Source organism: Antechinus flavipes, chromosome X (genome assembly GCF_016432865.1).
Source record: "Antechinus flavipes isolate AdamAnt ecotype Samford, QLD, Australia chromosome X, AdamAnt_v2, whole genome shotgun sequence".
In the NCBI taxonomy this organism is placed as follows: domain Eukaryota; kingdom Metazoa; phylum Chordata; class Mammalia; order Dasyuromorphia; family Dasyuridae; genus Antechinus; species Antechinus flavipes.
The window spans coordinates 84,972,476-84,986,260 of NC_067404.1; the positions used below are offsets into that span (position 1 = coordinate 84,972,476).

Below are 13,785 nucleotides of genomic sequence, written 5' to 3' on the forward strand. Positions count from 1 at the left end.
GCGCACGGGGACGTACTCACGCATGTGCGCGAGCACTCACGTGCTTTGGCGTGCTTGTAAGCAGTGATCCCCTGTCCACTGCGCGGGAAAAATCCCGACTTTCTCCCCCGCTTCTAGGCGCCGGGGCTGCCGCATTCCCTTCTCTCACTCCTCCGGGGACTTAGGACCGCCAGGGCTCGCGGGAGACCCCGGAGGCGCAAATTTGCCCGACTAGGCCTCACGCTCTAGCGGCTCCCGTGCTCTTTCCGAGCCACCCGGTCGGCTACCCTGAGATGGGCCGGGTGTCCCTATTGGAGGAGCTGCGGAAAGCTGAGTACGCGGGGAGCTGCAAAGCGCCTTGGCGGACCTCTGAATGAGCGCCGCCATTCTGGGAAGTCTTTCGTTGACTATCTTGCGTAGAAAGTCACCCAGATTAGCTCCCGTGCCCTTTGATCCAGTTGCCAGAGTTTAGAATTTATCCCAAGGGCGCCATTTCACTTACCCAGCAAAGTGTATAGCGTGAGTTTGTGTGGTTGCAAAAACGTGGACATTTGGGGGCAGCACCCATCGATTGCGATGTCACAAAGTGCCCTCTGCTGGCCCCGGTGATCCCCGGCACCAGGGCAAGGAGAAGGTTCGCGTGAACTTTTGCAGACCAAAATAAGAGAATTGAGGGAAAGGGCGTGTCCAGTGGCTACGACAAAAGGACCACAGTATAATAAAAGAAATTACGGAGAATAAGTTGGGTTTTAGCACGGTACCTGGCACGTGGTCTGAACTTAAGGTTTTTGATTGGTTCAGACGAGGAGACAAAAGGGGTGGGGGATGGGGGAGGGCGTCCTGCATCTAGGAGACAACTCACTCTTTCACAGAGGTGGGAGGTCAATAGGTGTGGAACTTTGCAAATAATGTCAAGGTTTGTGGGTTGGGCTTTTTTTTTTTTTTAATGTATTCATTAATCAATTTTGCTGAACTTTTAAAAATCAACATCACCCACTCTAAAAGCAAACAACAAAAAGGAACTTCCTGCAATAGACCCTCTATGCACTTTAAAACAGCATCCAGTTGTCTGGGCCCTCAGCGTCTCCTCCCTAACCCTCCCCACACCCTTTAATCTAGGGTAATGGTTGCTGGCCCCCTGTTAATCCTAGGCCTCTATCCTCTCCCAGCCTTCCCTCTAGCTAGGAAGATAATCCTTTAAAGAGCCAACATAATCATCTCATTGAAAGCTCCAGCTGGTAGGCTTTGATGCTTTGGACATCATTTTCTCCAAAATCACTACTGAGAACTTGAGGCTCTGAAATAGCCTGGGGGACCAGTCTCTGTTTAGAAGTGAGTTTCAGTCCTGTGATGGCTCCAAAAAGCTTTTGAGGAACTTTCCTGCTCTTCTCAGGCTTTGCCTGTCCCTTCCCCATTTAAGACATTGACTAGCAAATGCTAGGATAGTGCCGTCTTCAGATCCACTGGGCCCTTAGGCCCCGGGACTAGAGGCTGAGAGAGGAAAAAGGATTGTCCCATTCCAATGAAAGCTCCTTGAGGATTTTCATGGACATTTCCCGGCAGATGGTGGGCGTTTCCTAAGTACTTGTGAACGATGATTAGTTCTTCGAGTAATATCCCATGTGGATAGATCCAGTAGGGGTAGAGATCCATGTACTAAGTGCCCAATCTAACTTGATTTTACAGCTAAGGAAAGTGGCCTTCAGGGAAGGGTGAGGACTTGCTAGGGGTCACACCACAAGTCCGAATGGTCTTGGGAGTTGAGTAACTGTAGTTTTTCATTACAAAACAGCCTTAAACTAAGCGAAGGAGCTGTTTGCTCATGCGTTAAAGCAAGAAACCCAGGGCCCGAAGTGAAACTCACCCGAAGGCCCGGCAAGATTAGGAATCCAAGATAGCTGTCAAATTGTCCCTTGGAAGTTGGCCGGGGCTGAGAAAATAGAAAAGAAAGGGCATGGAGACCCAATCCCCAAAGACTTGGGGTGGGGGCTGGGGGTTGAATGGTTCTACTCTAGTTTCCATTCTCCCCGCCTACAAAATGAGCAGTGTGTTTGTGGGTTGTATCTCAGGGGGATTTACTGGTTTTAACCCTAAACCCATTGCCTTATATTCTTCAACATCTGGCACTTAGACCTGGGGCCAGGGAAGAACCCTCCCCATCCAGCTGGCCAGAGAATGCCCTCCTCCCCCCCACCCCCAAGCAGCTCAGTCTTGTGGGGGAGCTCAAAGGACAGAGATACAAGGGGTGTCAGGCTTCAAAGACTGGACCCGTGTGCCAGAGCTGCCCAGGAAGAAGAGGAAAACATAGAATTGGCCGAATCTGTAAGCAATGAGGGGGCAAATGAACCCAGCAGAGCGTAGGGAAGCCAGCTGCCAAAGCATCAGACAGAAAAGGCTCCCCATGGGAGGGGGCAGGACTTTCCTGGCAGGTAAGAACGGCAGGGGAGGTCCCGGAGAAGAAGAAAGGGTAAAAAGGGAGGTAGGGGGAGGAATCGGGAGATAAAGTTAACGAGAAGTTGGGCGGGTGCAGAGGAGATGTGCCCACACCTATTTCAGAGCTGGAGTGAACTAAGGCCCCAAGAAGGCAGGAGCTATTTCCAAGGTCATCCAGCCAGCTAAATAGGTTCCTCAGGCAAAGAGCTTCGGGGGGGGGGGGGGGGGGAATGAACAGAGCCAGCCCCGAGAGTGAGCTAGTGGCTTACTGAGCCATCCCGGCAGCAGTCTGGCGGCTCCGGGTCCAGTTCGCCATCCCAGATCTCGCTGTGTCCCCTCAGGACCCAGCTGCTTCTGTGACCCAAACCAGCTGCCTCTGCTGCTGTTGCTGCTGGGCTCCTTGGTCTGCATAGGGGTCAAGGGTGCTGTCGGAGAAGCAGTGAGACTCCCGGGGGACGTGACGCTTGGCGGCCTGTTCCCGGTGCACGCTCGGGGAGCAGCGGGAGCCGCCTGTGGGCCGGTGAAAAAGGAGCAGGGTGTGCACCGTCTGGAGGCCATGCTCTACGCCCTGGACCGTATTAATGCTGACCCAGGCCTCCTGCCTGGGGTGCGCCTAGGAGCCCGTCTACTAGACACCTGCTCCCGGGACACGCATGCCTTGGAGCAGGCGCTCACCTTCGTGCAGGCGCTGCTGAGGCCAGCCTCTGCGGCCCGCTGCCCGGGGGGTGGCCAGCCCATCGGAGCCCTGCCCGAGCAGCGGGTGGCTGCTGTCGTGGGCGCTTCAGCCAGCTCTGTTTCCATCATGGTGGCCAACGTGCTGAGACTCTTTGCTGTGGGTGATCAGGGGTGGGAGCAGAGTGGGGGGGGCGGTTGGGAGGATGCTTGTGTGTGTTTTGGGGAAGAGGGGATCGCTTCCTACCTATTGATGGAGACAGAACTCTCCCTCCCCCCCAGATCCCTCAGATCAGCTATGCATCTACGGCCCCTGAACTCAGTGACAATGCCCGCTACGACTTCTTCTCGCGGGTGGTCCCGCCAGATTCCTACCAAGCCCAAGCCATGGTGGACGTTGTGCGGGCCCTGGGCTGGAACTATGTGTCCACTCTGGCTTCCGAGGGCAACTATGGCGAGAGTGGGGTGGAAGCCTTTGTGCAGATCTCTCGAGAAGCTGGTGAGCACAGCAGGGAGCAAAGGGGAGGGGGAACTTGCCTGGGGATCCCGGCATCCCAGAGTTGCAAAAGAAACCACTGGAGAGGTCACTTAGGGCAATCCCTCCCCACCCAGCGCCCCCGTTTAACAGAGGATGAAACTGAGGTGAGGCAACCGTGTCAGGATACCAAGAGGCTACCCGCAGGGAGGTGATTCTAACCCACATCCCTCTAACTGGCTTCTGGCCGCACCTCAGAGACAACGAGAATTGCCACCCACACACACGCACACACACACACACACACACACACACACACACACACACCCAGGTTTGCTGGTTCCCAGAAGGATCATCTTTTGACCCTCCCCAGCCCTCCTCTATAGACTAGATGGAGCTTAACAGCTACAGGACCCCAGTGGGCAAGCGGCTGGCCCTTTTCTGCCGGGGTAGTTCTCGAGGCTAGGGTCTCCCCACCCTTCCTCATTCTTGGGATTGAGGGTTCTTTACCCAGTACTAGCTATAACTGAGCCAAGGTGTCTGGGAAGCAGTGGCTACAGGAACTGGAGCAGCAGAAAGTGGCACCCCGGGAGGTGGGGGAGGGCAAGCTGGGAAATGAATCGGGCCACATCGTTTGCTTGCTTGGGGGGCAGGAGGCGTCTGCATCGCTCAGTCAATCAAAATCCCCCGAGAGCCAAAGCCTGGAGAATTTGGCAAAATCATCAAAAGGCTCATGGAGACGCCCAATGCTCGTGGCATCATCATATTTGCAAGTGAGGATGACATCAAGTAAGGAGATGAGCCTCTTGATATATTATTCAGCTCTGCTTGGTGTGAACTAGATGTGCTGGAGGGAGGGAGCAAGCGGGGAAGATGGATCCAGCTGACAGCTATAAACCGACAGATTCAGACCTCAGGCTTTCCTCAGTCTTTCCCCCCTCCCCCCCCCCCCAGTCTCATCTTCCTTTCAACTTCCACCTTCCTAGAAGAGTCCTGGAAGCTGCCCAACAGGCCAACCTGACAGGCCACTTCCTGTGGGTTGGCTCAGACAGTTGGGGGGCCAAGATCTCACCCATCCTGAACGTTGAAGATGTGGCGGTGGGGGCCATCACCATCCTTCCCAAGCGGGCTTCCATTGATGGTGAGTCAACTCAAATGTAAAAGGGATTCTCAAAAAGAGGGAGTTTGGGATATGAACAGAGAAAAGATGGCTCTTTGAAAAACAGAGGGGGCTCTTTGAAGGCGAAGTTGGAAAAGGCGGCTTCAAGGATCGGGAAGGGCCTTTCCTGGGCAGCTTCTCTAGGCATAAGCCTGGAAAATTGGAAGTCAGATAACTCCCAAAGCACTTCAACTTGCTCTCACCACATCTGAAAGGGACCCATAAAAAAAACTGGCAAAGGGAACAAAGGACCCAGCCATCTGGGGGCCTTCCCTAATTTTAACCTTTCCCAGTACTAAGCTCAGTCTAAGTCAAAGTATCCCCAGCCAGGACTCTGCGTTCCCTTGATTTATTTACACCGTCTCTCGCTCCTCAGCTAGAGAAGGCGCCGTCCCAACAAGCCTGAGGAGAGCAGCGAGCCAACCTTATTAACCCTGAAGCCGGCCTGTGCCAGCCCCTCCTGTGGGCCCAGCTGGGGCGTTTTCTCAAGTTTTCCTCTCCCCTTCACCTGGGATCTGGGGCTACATTATGATCTGTTTCCCCTCCTTCTGCCAACCAGGGTTTGACCAATACTTCACGACCCGCTCCCTGGAGAATAACCGGCGGAACATCTGGTTTGCCGAGTTCTGGGAGGACAATTTTAACTGCAAGCTGACAACAGGCTTCGGTGCCCAGTCTGATGATACTGCCACCAGGAAGTGCACAGGTAAGGGGAAGGCCCAAGGGCGGGGCGGGCACCGAAGCACGGGGTGGCGCCAGGGAGAACAGATGCAAATCCTCATCTTCCCCTGGGAGCAGGTGAAGAGAGGATTGGGCGAGACTCGGCCTACAAGCAAGAGGGCAAGGTGCAGTTTGTGATCGATGCCGTTTATGCCATCGCCCACGCCCTCCACAGCATGCATCAGGCTCTTTGTCCAGGCTATGTTGGCCTTTGTCCTGCCATGAGCCCGACAGATGGGCGGACACTCCTGCAGTATATCCGAGCCGTTCACTTCAATGGTAAGCTAGGCCCAGAGTTCCTGGTGAATGCCCAGGTCACCAAGAAAGGAGAACTATGGGATGATCATCTGTTATTTATTAGAAGTTTCACAAACCAAGAACCTTCTGTGAAAAGAGCATGGAACTGTTCTTCAAGTCCTCGCTTTTAAAGTCCCTTGATTTGGGAACTTGAAGTTCTTTTCTCCTCTGGGCCTCATTTCTTTCTTCTTCTTCTTTCTTTCTTTCTTTCTTTCTTTCTTTTTTTTTTTTAAATAAGAGCTTTTTACTTTCAAAATCCATGCAAAGATAGTTTCAACATTCACCCTTGCAAAACCTGGTGTTCCAAATTTTTCTCCCTCCTGACCCTCCTTCTAGACATGAAGTAATTCAAAATAGGTTAAACGTATAAAATTTTTCTATAAGTATTTCCACATTGATCATGCCACCTGAGAAAAATCAAAAGGGAGAAAAAAGAGGGGGGAAAAAAACAAACAACGAAAAGGTGCAAATGCTATGTTGTGCTCCACATTCAGTCCCCATAGTGCTTTCTCTGGGTACAGATGGCTCTCTCCGTCCCAAGACTATTGGAATTTTGGGGTCTCATTTGTTTTTCCCTTTCTTTTTTAAATATTTTTTTTTTAGCTTTTTACTTTGAAAATATATGTAGTTGTGGGAAATGAATATAAACTGCTTGCATTTTTTGTTTTTCTTCCCGGATTATTTTTACCTTCTGAACCCAATTCTCCCTGTGCAACCAGAGAATTGTTTGGTTCTGCACACATACATTGTATCTAGGATATACTGTGGCATATCTAACATGTGTAGGACTGCTGGCCATCTGGGGGAGGGGATGGAGGGAGGAAGGGGAAAAATCGGAACAGAAGCGAGTGCAAGGGATAATGCTGTAAAAAAATTACCCTGGCATGCGTTCTGTCAATATAAAGTTATTTTAAAAAAAAAATGCAGTTATCAACATTCACCCTGGCAAAACCTTGTGTTCCAGATTTCCGCCCCCTACCGTAGACAGCAAGTTAATCTAATATAAATTAAACACGTACAATTTTTCTCTAAGTAGTTCCACATTGATCATGCTGTACAAGAAAAAAAAATCAGATCAAAAAGGAAATAAGAAACGAGAGGGGAAAAAACCGAGCAAAGCAAATAACAAAAAAGGTGAAAAAACTATCTTGTGGTCCACATTCAGTCCCCAGAGGCCTCTGTCTGGATGCAGATGGCTGTGTCCATCACAAAACCACTGGAATTGCTGCCTCATTTCTTTTGTTAAACAAGGCAGTTGGAATATCTGCTCTTAGAGGGCTGATGGGGACTTTACAAGCATTGTATTTTTGTATTGTTAAACAAGAGCTGGGTCTTACTCTCCGGAAGGGTTAGGGCAGGAGGCCTCCACTCTGGCAAAGCTGACTTTAAAGAACTTTAGGTTCTCTTTGAACCGAGTCTGGAGTTAGGAACGCTGGTATCAGGTACACCTGGGATGTAAGGTTTTTCCAATTATTTGGTTTGTTTAATGTATGCACATAAAACTCCCCATAAAATTTATCGTGGGATACTTATATAGCTCCTTACAATTTGCAAAATACAATAGAAATGTTATCTTATAGGTTCCTCCCAGTGACCCTGGGAGGTAAGTGCTAGAATTTCTGATCCCTATTTTACAACTGAGGAAACTGAGGAAGAGGTGAAGTGACCTGCCTCGGATCACATAGCCACTCAGTCAGATTTTAATTTGGATCTTTCTGATTCCAAGTCCAGGGCTCTCTATCCAGAAGGCCAGCTCTCTGTCCCTAATAGTATCTATAAAGAGTTTGTAAAAGATTTGCATGGAGTCTTCCATGCTCGTTTGGTTCTTCTAAGAACCCTGTGACCTATATACCTTGAGCTTGTTTCCTGGTTCATCACTGATGGAATGGATTCATCGAAAACAGATACTTTTCTTTGGACTCAAGATTAAGTGGCTCTGGGGAAAGTGGAACAGAGACAAGGCCTTAGGGCTTCCTCCCTTTCCCTCTTCCTCCTCCCCTTTCAGGCAGTGCAGGGACCCCCGTGATGTTCAATGAGAATGGGGATGCTCCTGGGCGCTATGACATTTTCCAGTACCAAGTGACAAATGGCAGTGGAGGCTACCGTGCTGTGGGCCAGTGGACTGAATCCTTGAAGCTCAATGTGAGTGGGTTTTGGGCCGAGGGAGAGAGAAGGGGGAAGAGGGATGGTCCCTTCTAATGGCTATCTCTTTATAGAGACAGGTGCAAGACTGAGATATGATCAGATGACTAGTCCCCGTGGTCTCTAGAGGAATAAGCTCCAGGGGCACCCCAGGTTTGCAACCTTCACAGACAGTTAGGGCTTTCCCTACTAATGATGGCGATGGTGACATTTTCCTTGTGAATGACGAGCAGGACTGGGATGGGGGTGGTGGTGGTTAGAAACTAAAAAGAGAAGCAAGAAAGGGAGACCTCGTTGAGGAGGAAGGGACTGAAAAGATGCAACAACTCAAGAGATTCCAGCTCCAGCTGGACTCTGTGGACAGCCAGGACCTCGATGGGAAGAATGCACCAGCTTGATTTTCGCTCACCTCTAATTGGACATTTCCTTTGATCTGTTTAAAAAGATGGTCCTGGGAAGGGGTCCATGAGACCCGCCAAAGGCAAAGGAGCTGTGTTCTGACACTCCCTTATAATTCCTGCCCTCAGGTTGAAGAGCTGGAGTGGTCAGGCAGTTCCTTGTTGCCGACTTCCCTGTGCAGCCTCCCATGCGGGCCTGGGGAGCGCAAGAAAATGGTGAAAGGCGTCCCCTGCTGTTGGCACTGCGAGCCTTGCGATGGCTACCGCTATCAGGTGGACGAGTTTACGTGCGAGGCCTGCCCCCTGGGAGCCAGGCCCACGCTGAATCACACCGGCTGTCGCCCCACCCCCGTCATTCGCCTCGACTGGGCCTCCCCCTGGGCCATCCTGCCCCTCCTGCTAGCCGTGGCAGGCATCGCGGCCACCGCCTCCGTGCTGGCTACCTTCATAAGGCATCATAACACCCCCATCGTCCGGGCCTCGGGCCGGGAGCTCAGCTACATCCTCCTCACCGGGATCTTCCTCATCTACGCCATCACCTTTCTCATGGTGGCCGAACCAGGCCCCGCCATCTGTGCCGCCCGACGCCTCCTTCTGGGGCTGGGCACCGCCCTGAGCTACTCTGCCCTGCTCACCAAGACGAACCGCATCTACCGCATCTTTGAGCGAGGCAAGAGGTCCGTCACACCCCCGCCCTTCATCAGTCCCACATCACAGCTCGTCATCACTTTCAGCCTGACTTCGGTGCAGGTTCGTTCTCTGAGCCCCCTCGAGTCCCTGTGTTGGCAGGGGGAGGACCAGAGTCTGCGGGGCTCTGGGTGGGGACGGGAGTCTTTTGCAGCAACACCAAAACCCCATTTTGGGAAACTCGGTTCCCGAGAAGGGTCTCACTCCTAACAGTTAAGGACTGAGAAAGGAGCCCTGTAGCTCAGCAGCCCTTCTCTGGGCAGCTTCTCCTGGCTGGCTTTCACCTAAAAGCCACTTGTCTTTTCAGGTCATAGGCGTGGTAGCCTGGTTGGGGTTCCAGCCACCTCATAGTGTCATCGACTATGAAGAACAGCGGACGCCGGACCCGGAACAAGCTCGGGGGGTCCTTAAATGTGATATGTCAGACCTCTCTCTGATTGGCTGCCTCGGCTACAGCCTGGTGCTCATGGTGACCTGCACCGTCTACGCGATCAAAGCTCGCGGGGTCCCCGAGACATTCAACGAGGCCAAGCCCATCGGCTTCACCATGTACACCACCTGCATCGTGTGGCTCGCCTTCGTCCCCATCTTCTTCGGCACAGCTCAGTCTGCTGAGAAGGTAAGGAGCTGAGGCATTCCACCTGGTGCTCTGCTGTGGAGTCTCGAATCTAGGCGCTACTGCGTCTGAGTAGTCGCCAGCCACTTTCTTCACGTGTCCATCTGGCTTGCTGTCGGCCTGTCCTGTCGCCAACCATTTGTTTTATGCTGTATTTGCTTATGGAGCATATTTGCTCCCTCATCCCTCTTCCTTCTTCTCCACCCCACCCATATTAGGCCCTGTCAGCCCAGTCATCCGTTATGACCCCTAAGATGCCATCCCTCCTCTGGGCTGAACCCCATCCCGGAGACCCAGCTCTTATTCTCTGGCCCCCGGGGGGGCCATCCTAGGATGGGACAGGGAATGAGGTGACATCCCTTTTCTTTGCATCAGATATACATCCAGACTACAACACTGACTGTTTCGATGAGTCTCAGTGCCTCGGTCTCCCTGGGGATGCTCTACGTGCCCAAGGTGTACATCATCATCTTCCATCCCGAGCAGAACGTACAAAAACGCAAGCGTAGCTTCAAGGCGACCTCCACCCTGGTGGCCCCCAGTGAGGAGGGCAATCCTGCCAACTAGTCTGAGAAGGACTGCCTGGAGGAGGAAGAAGGTGGGGTCCCCGAAGCGGGGGAGGGGGGGTTGATTTGAACCAGGTGGTCTATATGAGCTTCATGCTGGCCTGGTTTTCCAAGTGTAACCCAGGGTCTGCCTGTGGGGATGCGGGCTGGGAGAGGTCAGAGGAAAAAGAGCAGAGAAGGAATAAAAACCAGGGGACCCCAGGGACACGTTGGTGATTACCGGCATGATTCTTGGTTCTGGGCAGTCTAATAGAGTCCGGTTCCACTCTTCCTGGTGGTCCATGTGGACACATGGGGCGCTACCCTCATTAATCTTGGGAGAGAACAAAAAGTTGACACCTTTATTGGCTGTATCTTTGTGTGTGTGTGTGGGGGGGGGGGTTACTGCGGGTGGCTTGCTGGGGCTCCAGAAAGGTTTCTGTTTCCTCCATCTCCCTCAGCTTCATGCAGCTTCTCCAGAAGTCCTAGGAAGGCGTCAAGTCTGCAGAAACAGAGGCTGCCGCTCGTGGGCCTGCCCCACTCAGCCCGGCCTTCTTCCACCCCTGCCCCCTTGGGCACCAAGCCACAGATTCCCACCTCTGGGCGCTTTCCTGCTTTTCCCGCTGGATGGCCAGCATCTTCTCCCAATGCCGGTTGGCACTCTCTAGACGCTCCCTCTGGGCTTGGGTTTCAGCCACTAGCTTCTGCCTTTGAACTTCCTGTGAGGACAGAAATCAGCCTGTCGATACCCGACTGCTACCCCGGTGCCCTCCTTCCTCGGCTGCCCTCACCTGCCCTCACCTGCCCTCACCTGCTTATGCCTCTGCTCAGCCTGGGCCAAATCCTTCTGCTTCTCCAAAGTCTGCCTTTTGTCCTGGGCCTCCCCCAGAGCGCTCTCCAATAAAGCCTGCTTCTTCTGGCCAGTCTCCAGTTGCAGTAGGGCCTTTGGCAGTGCCATCTCGATGGCTTCCACCTGTTTCTGATGCTCGGCTTTCAGGTCCTTCCAGAGCTGTTGGGCTGTACTGGCTTCTGCACCTGTGCCAGGGAAGAGGGAAACCGAGTTGAGTTCTCCCTGCCATTCTTCCCCCCCACTCCCTTCACAAAGCTCTTCAGGCTACAGCTGTGAAGAAGCTTACGGATGTCTTCTTCGGGGTCCACTGTCATGTCCATGTGCTCCAGGAAGTCCTGGAGGGCATCTGCCACCTGCAGCTGGCTCCACAGAAGCTTCTCCTTCTTCCTGGAGTCCTGGGGAGAGTTCACCAACATGTTTCCAAATACTTTCCCTGGGAGTGGGGGGGCTGCTCCTAAGGCAGGATCTTAAAGGGTAGGGAGTGATTTTCTCTGAGTTTTACTGTCACTGTGTGTGTGTGTGGGGGGGGGGGGGAGAATCAGCTCTTGGAGCTCTCTAGGCATGAGAGGCTGAGCTGGGCCTTCTGGGGGCTCACCTTCAAGAAATCTGCCAGCATGGCAGAGGACATCTCCTCCTCCTGTGCCGGGGGAGCTGCTAAGGCCGCTGAGGCTGAAGCCAGAGCCCTAGAATGGGGAGCACAAAATCTGGAGGATGGGAACTGAAGTCCAGGCCGCACCCCCCAACCTCAATCCACGGCTGGGACAGACTCCCGCCACATACACCTCAAGCCCTGGCCTGCCCAGACCCCACACATACACCAGGACCCCAGCCCTGACAGACCCCTCCACACACACACCTCAATCTCCAACCTGGGCAGATCCCCTCATCCCTCACACCTGGATCCCAGCCCATAGACCCCCCCCCCCCTCAATCCCCAGCTCAGACACCAACCTTCCACTTCAATCCCCAGTCCAGGCAGAGCCCCACACACACACCTGGACCTCGGCCCTGACAGACCCTCACACACACACACACACCTCCAAGCCCCAGCCCAAACAGACCCCCCCCCCCCTACACATACACCTCGAGCCCTGGAGCGGACAGAACCTCCCATCTTCACCTCGACCACGCCCCAGGCAAATATCCACCCCCACCCCGCCTGGATCCCCGGCCCGGACAGACAGTCCGCCTCCACCTCCATCCACACGCCCCAAGCACTGCCAGCCCCACACAGCCCGCTTACTTGCCCGAGGCTTTAGCTGCAGCCGCCGGCGATTCACCAACATCCTGGGACTCCATACCTTCGAAAGCGCCGCGGTCCGAAACGCTGAAAGTTAGAGGAGCCGTCTCCGAGCGCTGATTCGCTGAGGCAGGAAGCCGTGCCCTCCCCCTGACAGCAGTCACGCTTCTCGAGCGCTCATTGGTCGCCTTTGAACTCACCCTTCTTCTGATCCGTCCCCACCTCGGCCGACAGCGGCCAACTACATCTGGGCCCGCCTCCTCAGCCGAAGGTCGCCTCCCATTGGTTCATATGAGCGCGCGGAGCGCCGCGGGGACGGAGGCTCCCCCTCCCCGTCCCACCCCCCCCACCCGCGGATGCTGCTATGCCCTGGCGCGGCTCGGGCCCGGCTCCCTTGGGGGCGGCGAGACGCGCTTCTCAGGCCCGTTCCATGGACTTCGGGGCGCCTGTTCTGGCCCTTGCCGGCTCGAAAGAGGGCGCGGGGCTGCCTTGGGCCCCGATCGCCCCTCGCCTCCTTTCCCCGGCTCGCCGCCCTCCTTGCCAGCTGGGCCGACCCGGAGGGTGCCCACTCCTGCTTCCATCCCAGATTTTTCTGTCTTCTTCCTGTGAGTCACTTCTTTGTTTTCCCAGCGCCCAGCGCTTAGTAGTCACTTAAAGGGTGCGGACAAAAGCCCCAAAGAGCCCCGCTCTAGATTGATCGGGCCCTATGTGCCCCAATAGGGGAAGGCTGCCAGGAAGCCCACGGAGACATAAGGCTGATGCCGCAGGGGGAGCTGTGAGGGTGTAGCCTGGTGGGCAAGTCCCAGCGAACTCCGGAAGTCCGAGGTTCTTCCTCCTACCCTCTTTGGGGACCTAGCAAGTCCGCTTCTGACTTTCCTTATTGCTTCCTGGCCTTCTCCCCGCTCAGCTGCCCTGTGGGGTGCTGGCCTAGGAGGATCACAGCAGCCAGCTCCTTTTCCCCTAGTCCTGGAAAGGTGACAACACACCTTCCTTCCCCACAGTGGTCAGGGCCTATGTCAAAGGCAAAAAGGATTGAGAGTATTCTGCATGTTATGGTACAAGCCTATCGGAAAGTTTCTTAAGTTCATTTTTACTTCCCTTTAAGTTTAAATCCGATCCCATGAGACATCCTGAAGTGACATAACTAAGAACATGGAGCAAGGCAAATTCACAAGGATAAATTGCTGGGCTTTAGCTTGGGGGGCCTGAGTTCAAGTACTTCATAGTATGGGACCCTAGGTAAGTCATGTGACTCACTAGTCTGATGGGAGGCCCAGCTTCTCGGGGCTCAGTAGCCTTGACATAGCACTTGGTGTTTTTTTGAGCAAAGCAATTCACAAAGATGATCTCACTCCCCCACTCTAGGAGGGAAGCACTCTTATTAGCTAGGTTTTGCAGGGCTAATGGATGGCTGAACAAGCAGGCTATATAGAGGGCAAGCGAAGTCACTGACTCAAAATCCAATGACCTCCAGAAGAATCCCTGGTTTTCTTGGCCTTCTTGTGACTGGCACCCTTGAAATGGACATGGTGCCAAAGGGTTTGTCATTGGATTTGGCACCCAAAGACCTCC

General features: G+C 53.7%; 2 protein-coding genes across 2 annotated transcripts; one reads left to right on the forward strand and one right to left on the reverse strand.

Annotated features, from left to right (window-relative positions):
* Positions 1 to 22: 22 nt before the first annotated feature.
* Positions 23 to 10,384, forward strand: GRM6 (glutamate metabotropic receptor 6). Its single transcript, XM_051969191.1, has 12 exons — positions 23 to 40; positions 165 to 313; positions 2,674 to 3,244; positions 3,367 to 3,583; positions 4,213 to 4,348; positions 4,546 to 4,700; positions 5,278 to 5,424; positions 5,517 to 5,717; positions 7,741 to 7,877; positions 8,405 to 9,025; positions 9,270 to 9,581; positions 9,954 to 10,384. Exons 1-12 carry the CDS (start codon positions 23 to 25, stop codon positions 10,143 to 10,145), a joined length of 2,856 nt encoding a protein of 951 aa, XP_051825151.1. The 3' UTR covers positions 10,146 to 10,384.
* Positions 10,385 to 10,471: 87 nt separating this feature from the next.
* Positions 10,472 to 12,321, reverse strand: ZWINT (ZW10 interacting kinetochore protein). The gene is made up of 6 exons (XM_051968203.1): positions 12,217 to 12,321; positions 11,569 to 11,656; positions 11,260 to 11,368; positions 10,935 to 11,158; positions 10,721 to 10,842; positions 10,472 to 10,625 (listed from the first exon to the last, which is right to left on the reverse strand). Exons 1-6 carry the CDS (start codon positions 12,270 to 12,272, stop codon positions 10,526 to 10,528), a joined length of 699 nt encoding a protein of 232 aa, XP_051824163.1. The 5' UTR covers positions 12,273 to 12,321; the 3' UTR covers positions 10,472 to 10,525.
* Positions 12,322 to 13,785: the final 1,464 nt, after the last annotated feature.

Excerpts from the sequence above, each read along its gene's own strand:
- GRM6 (XM_051969191.1), top strand. Across the intron at positions 314-2,673 it reads GAGGAGCTGCGGAAAGCTGA|TGGCTTACTGAGCCATCCCG; the intron begins GTACGCGGGGAG and ends AGAGTGAGCTAG. Across the intron at positions 5,718-7,740 it reads CCGAGCCGTTCACTTCAATG|GCAGTGCAGGGACCCCCGTG; the intron begins GTAAGCTAGGCC and ends CTCCCCTTTCAG.
- ZWINT (XM_051968203.1), bottom strand. The coding sequence starts at position 12,272 with ATGGAGTCCCAGGATGTTGGTGAATCGCCGGCGGCTGCAGCTAAAGCC. Across the intron at positions 11,657-12,216 it reads GCAGCTAAAGCCTCGGGCAA|GGCTCTGGCTTCAGCCTCAG; the intron begins GTAAGCGGGCTG and ends TCCCCATTCTAG. Across the intron at positions 11,369-11,568 it reads TGCTGGCAGATTTCTTGAAG|GACTCCAGGAAGAAGGAGAA; the intron begins GTGAGCCCCCAG and ends AACTCTCCCCAG.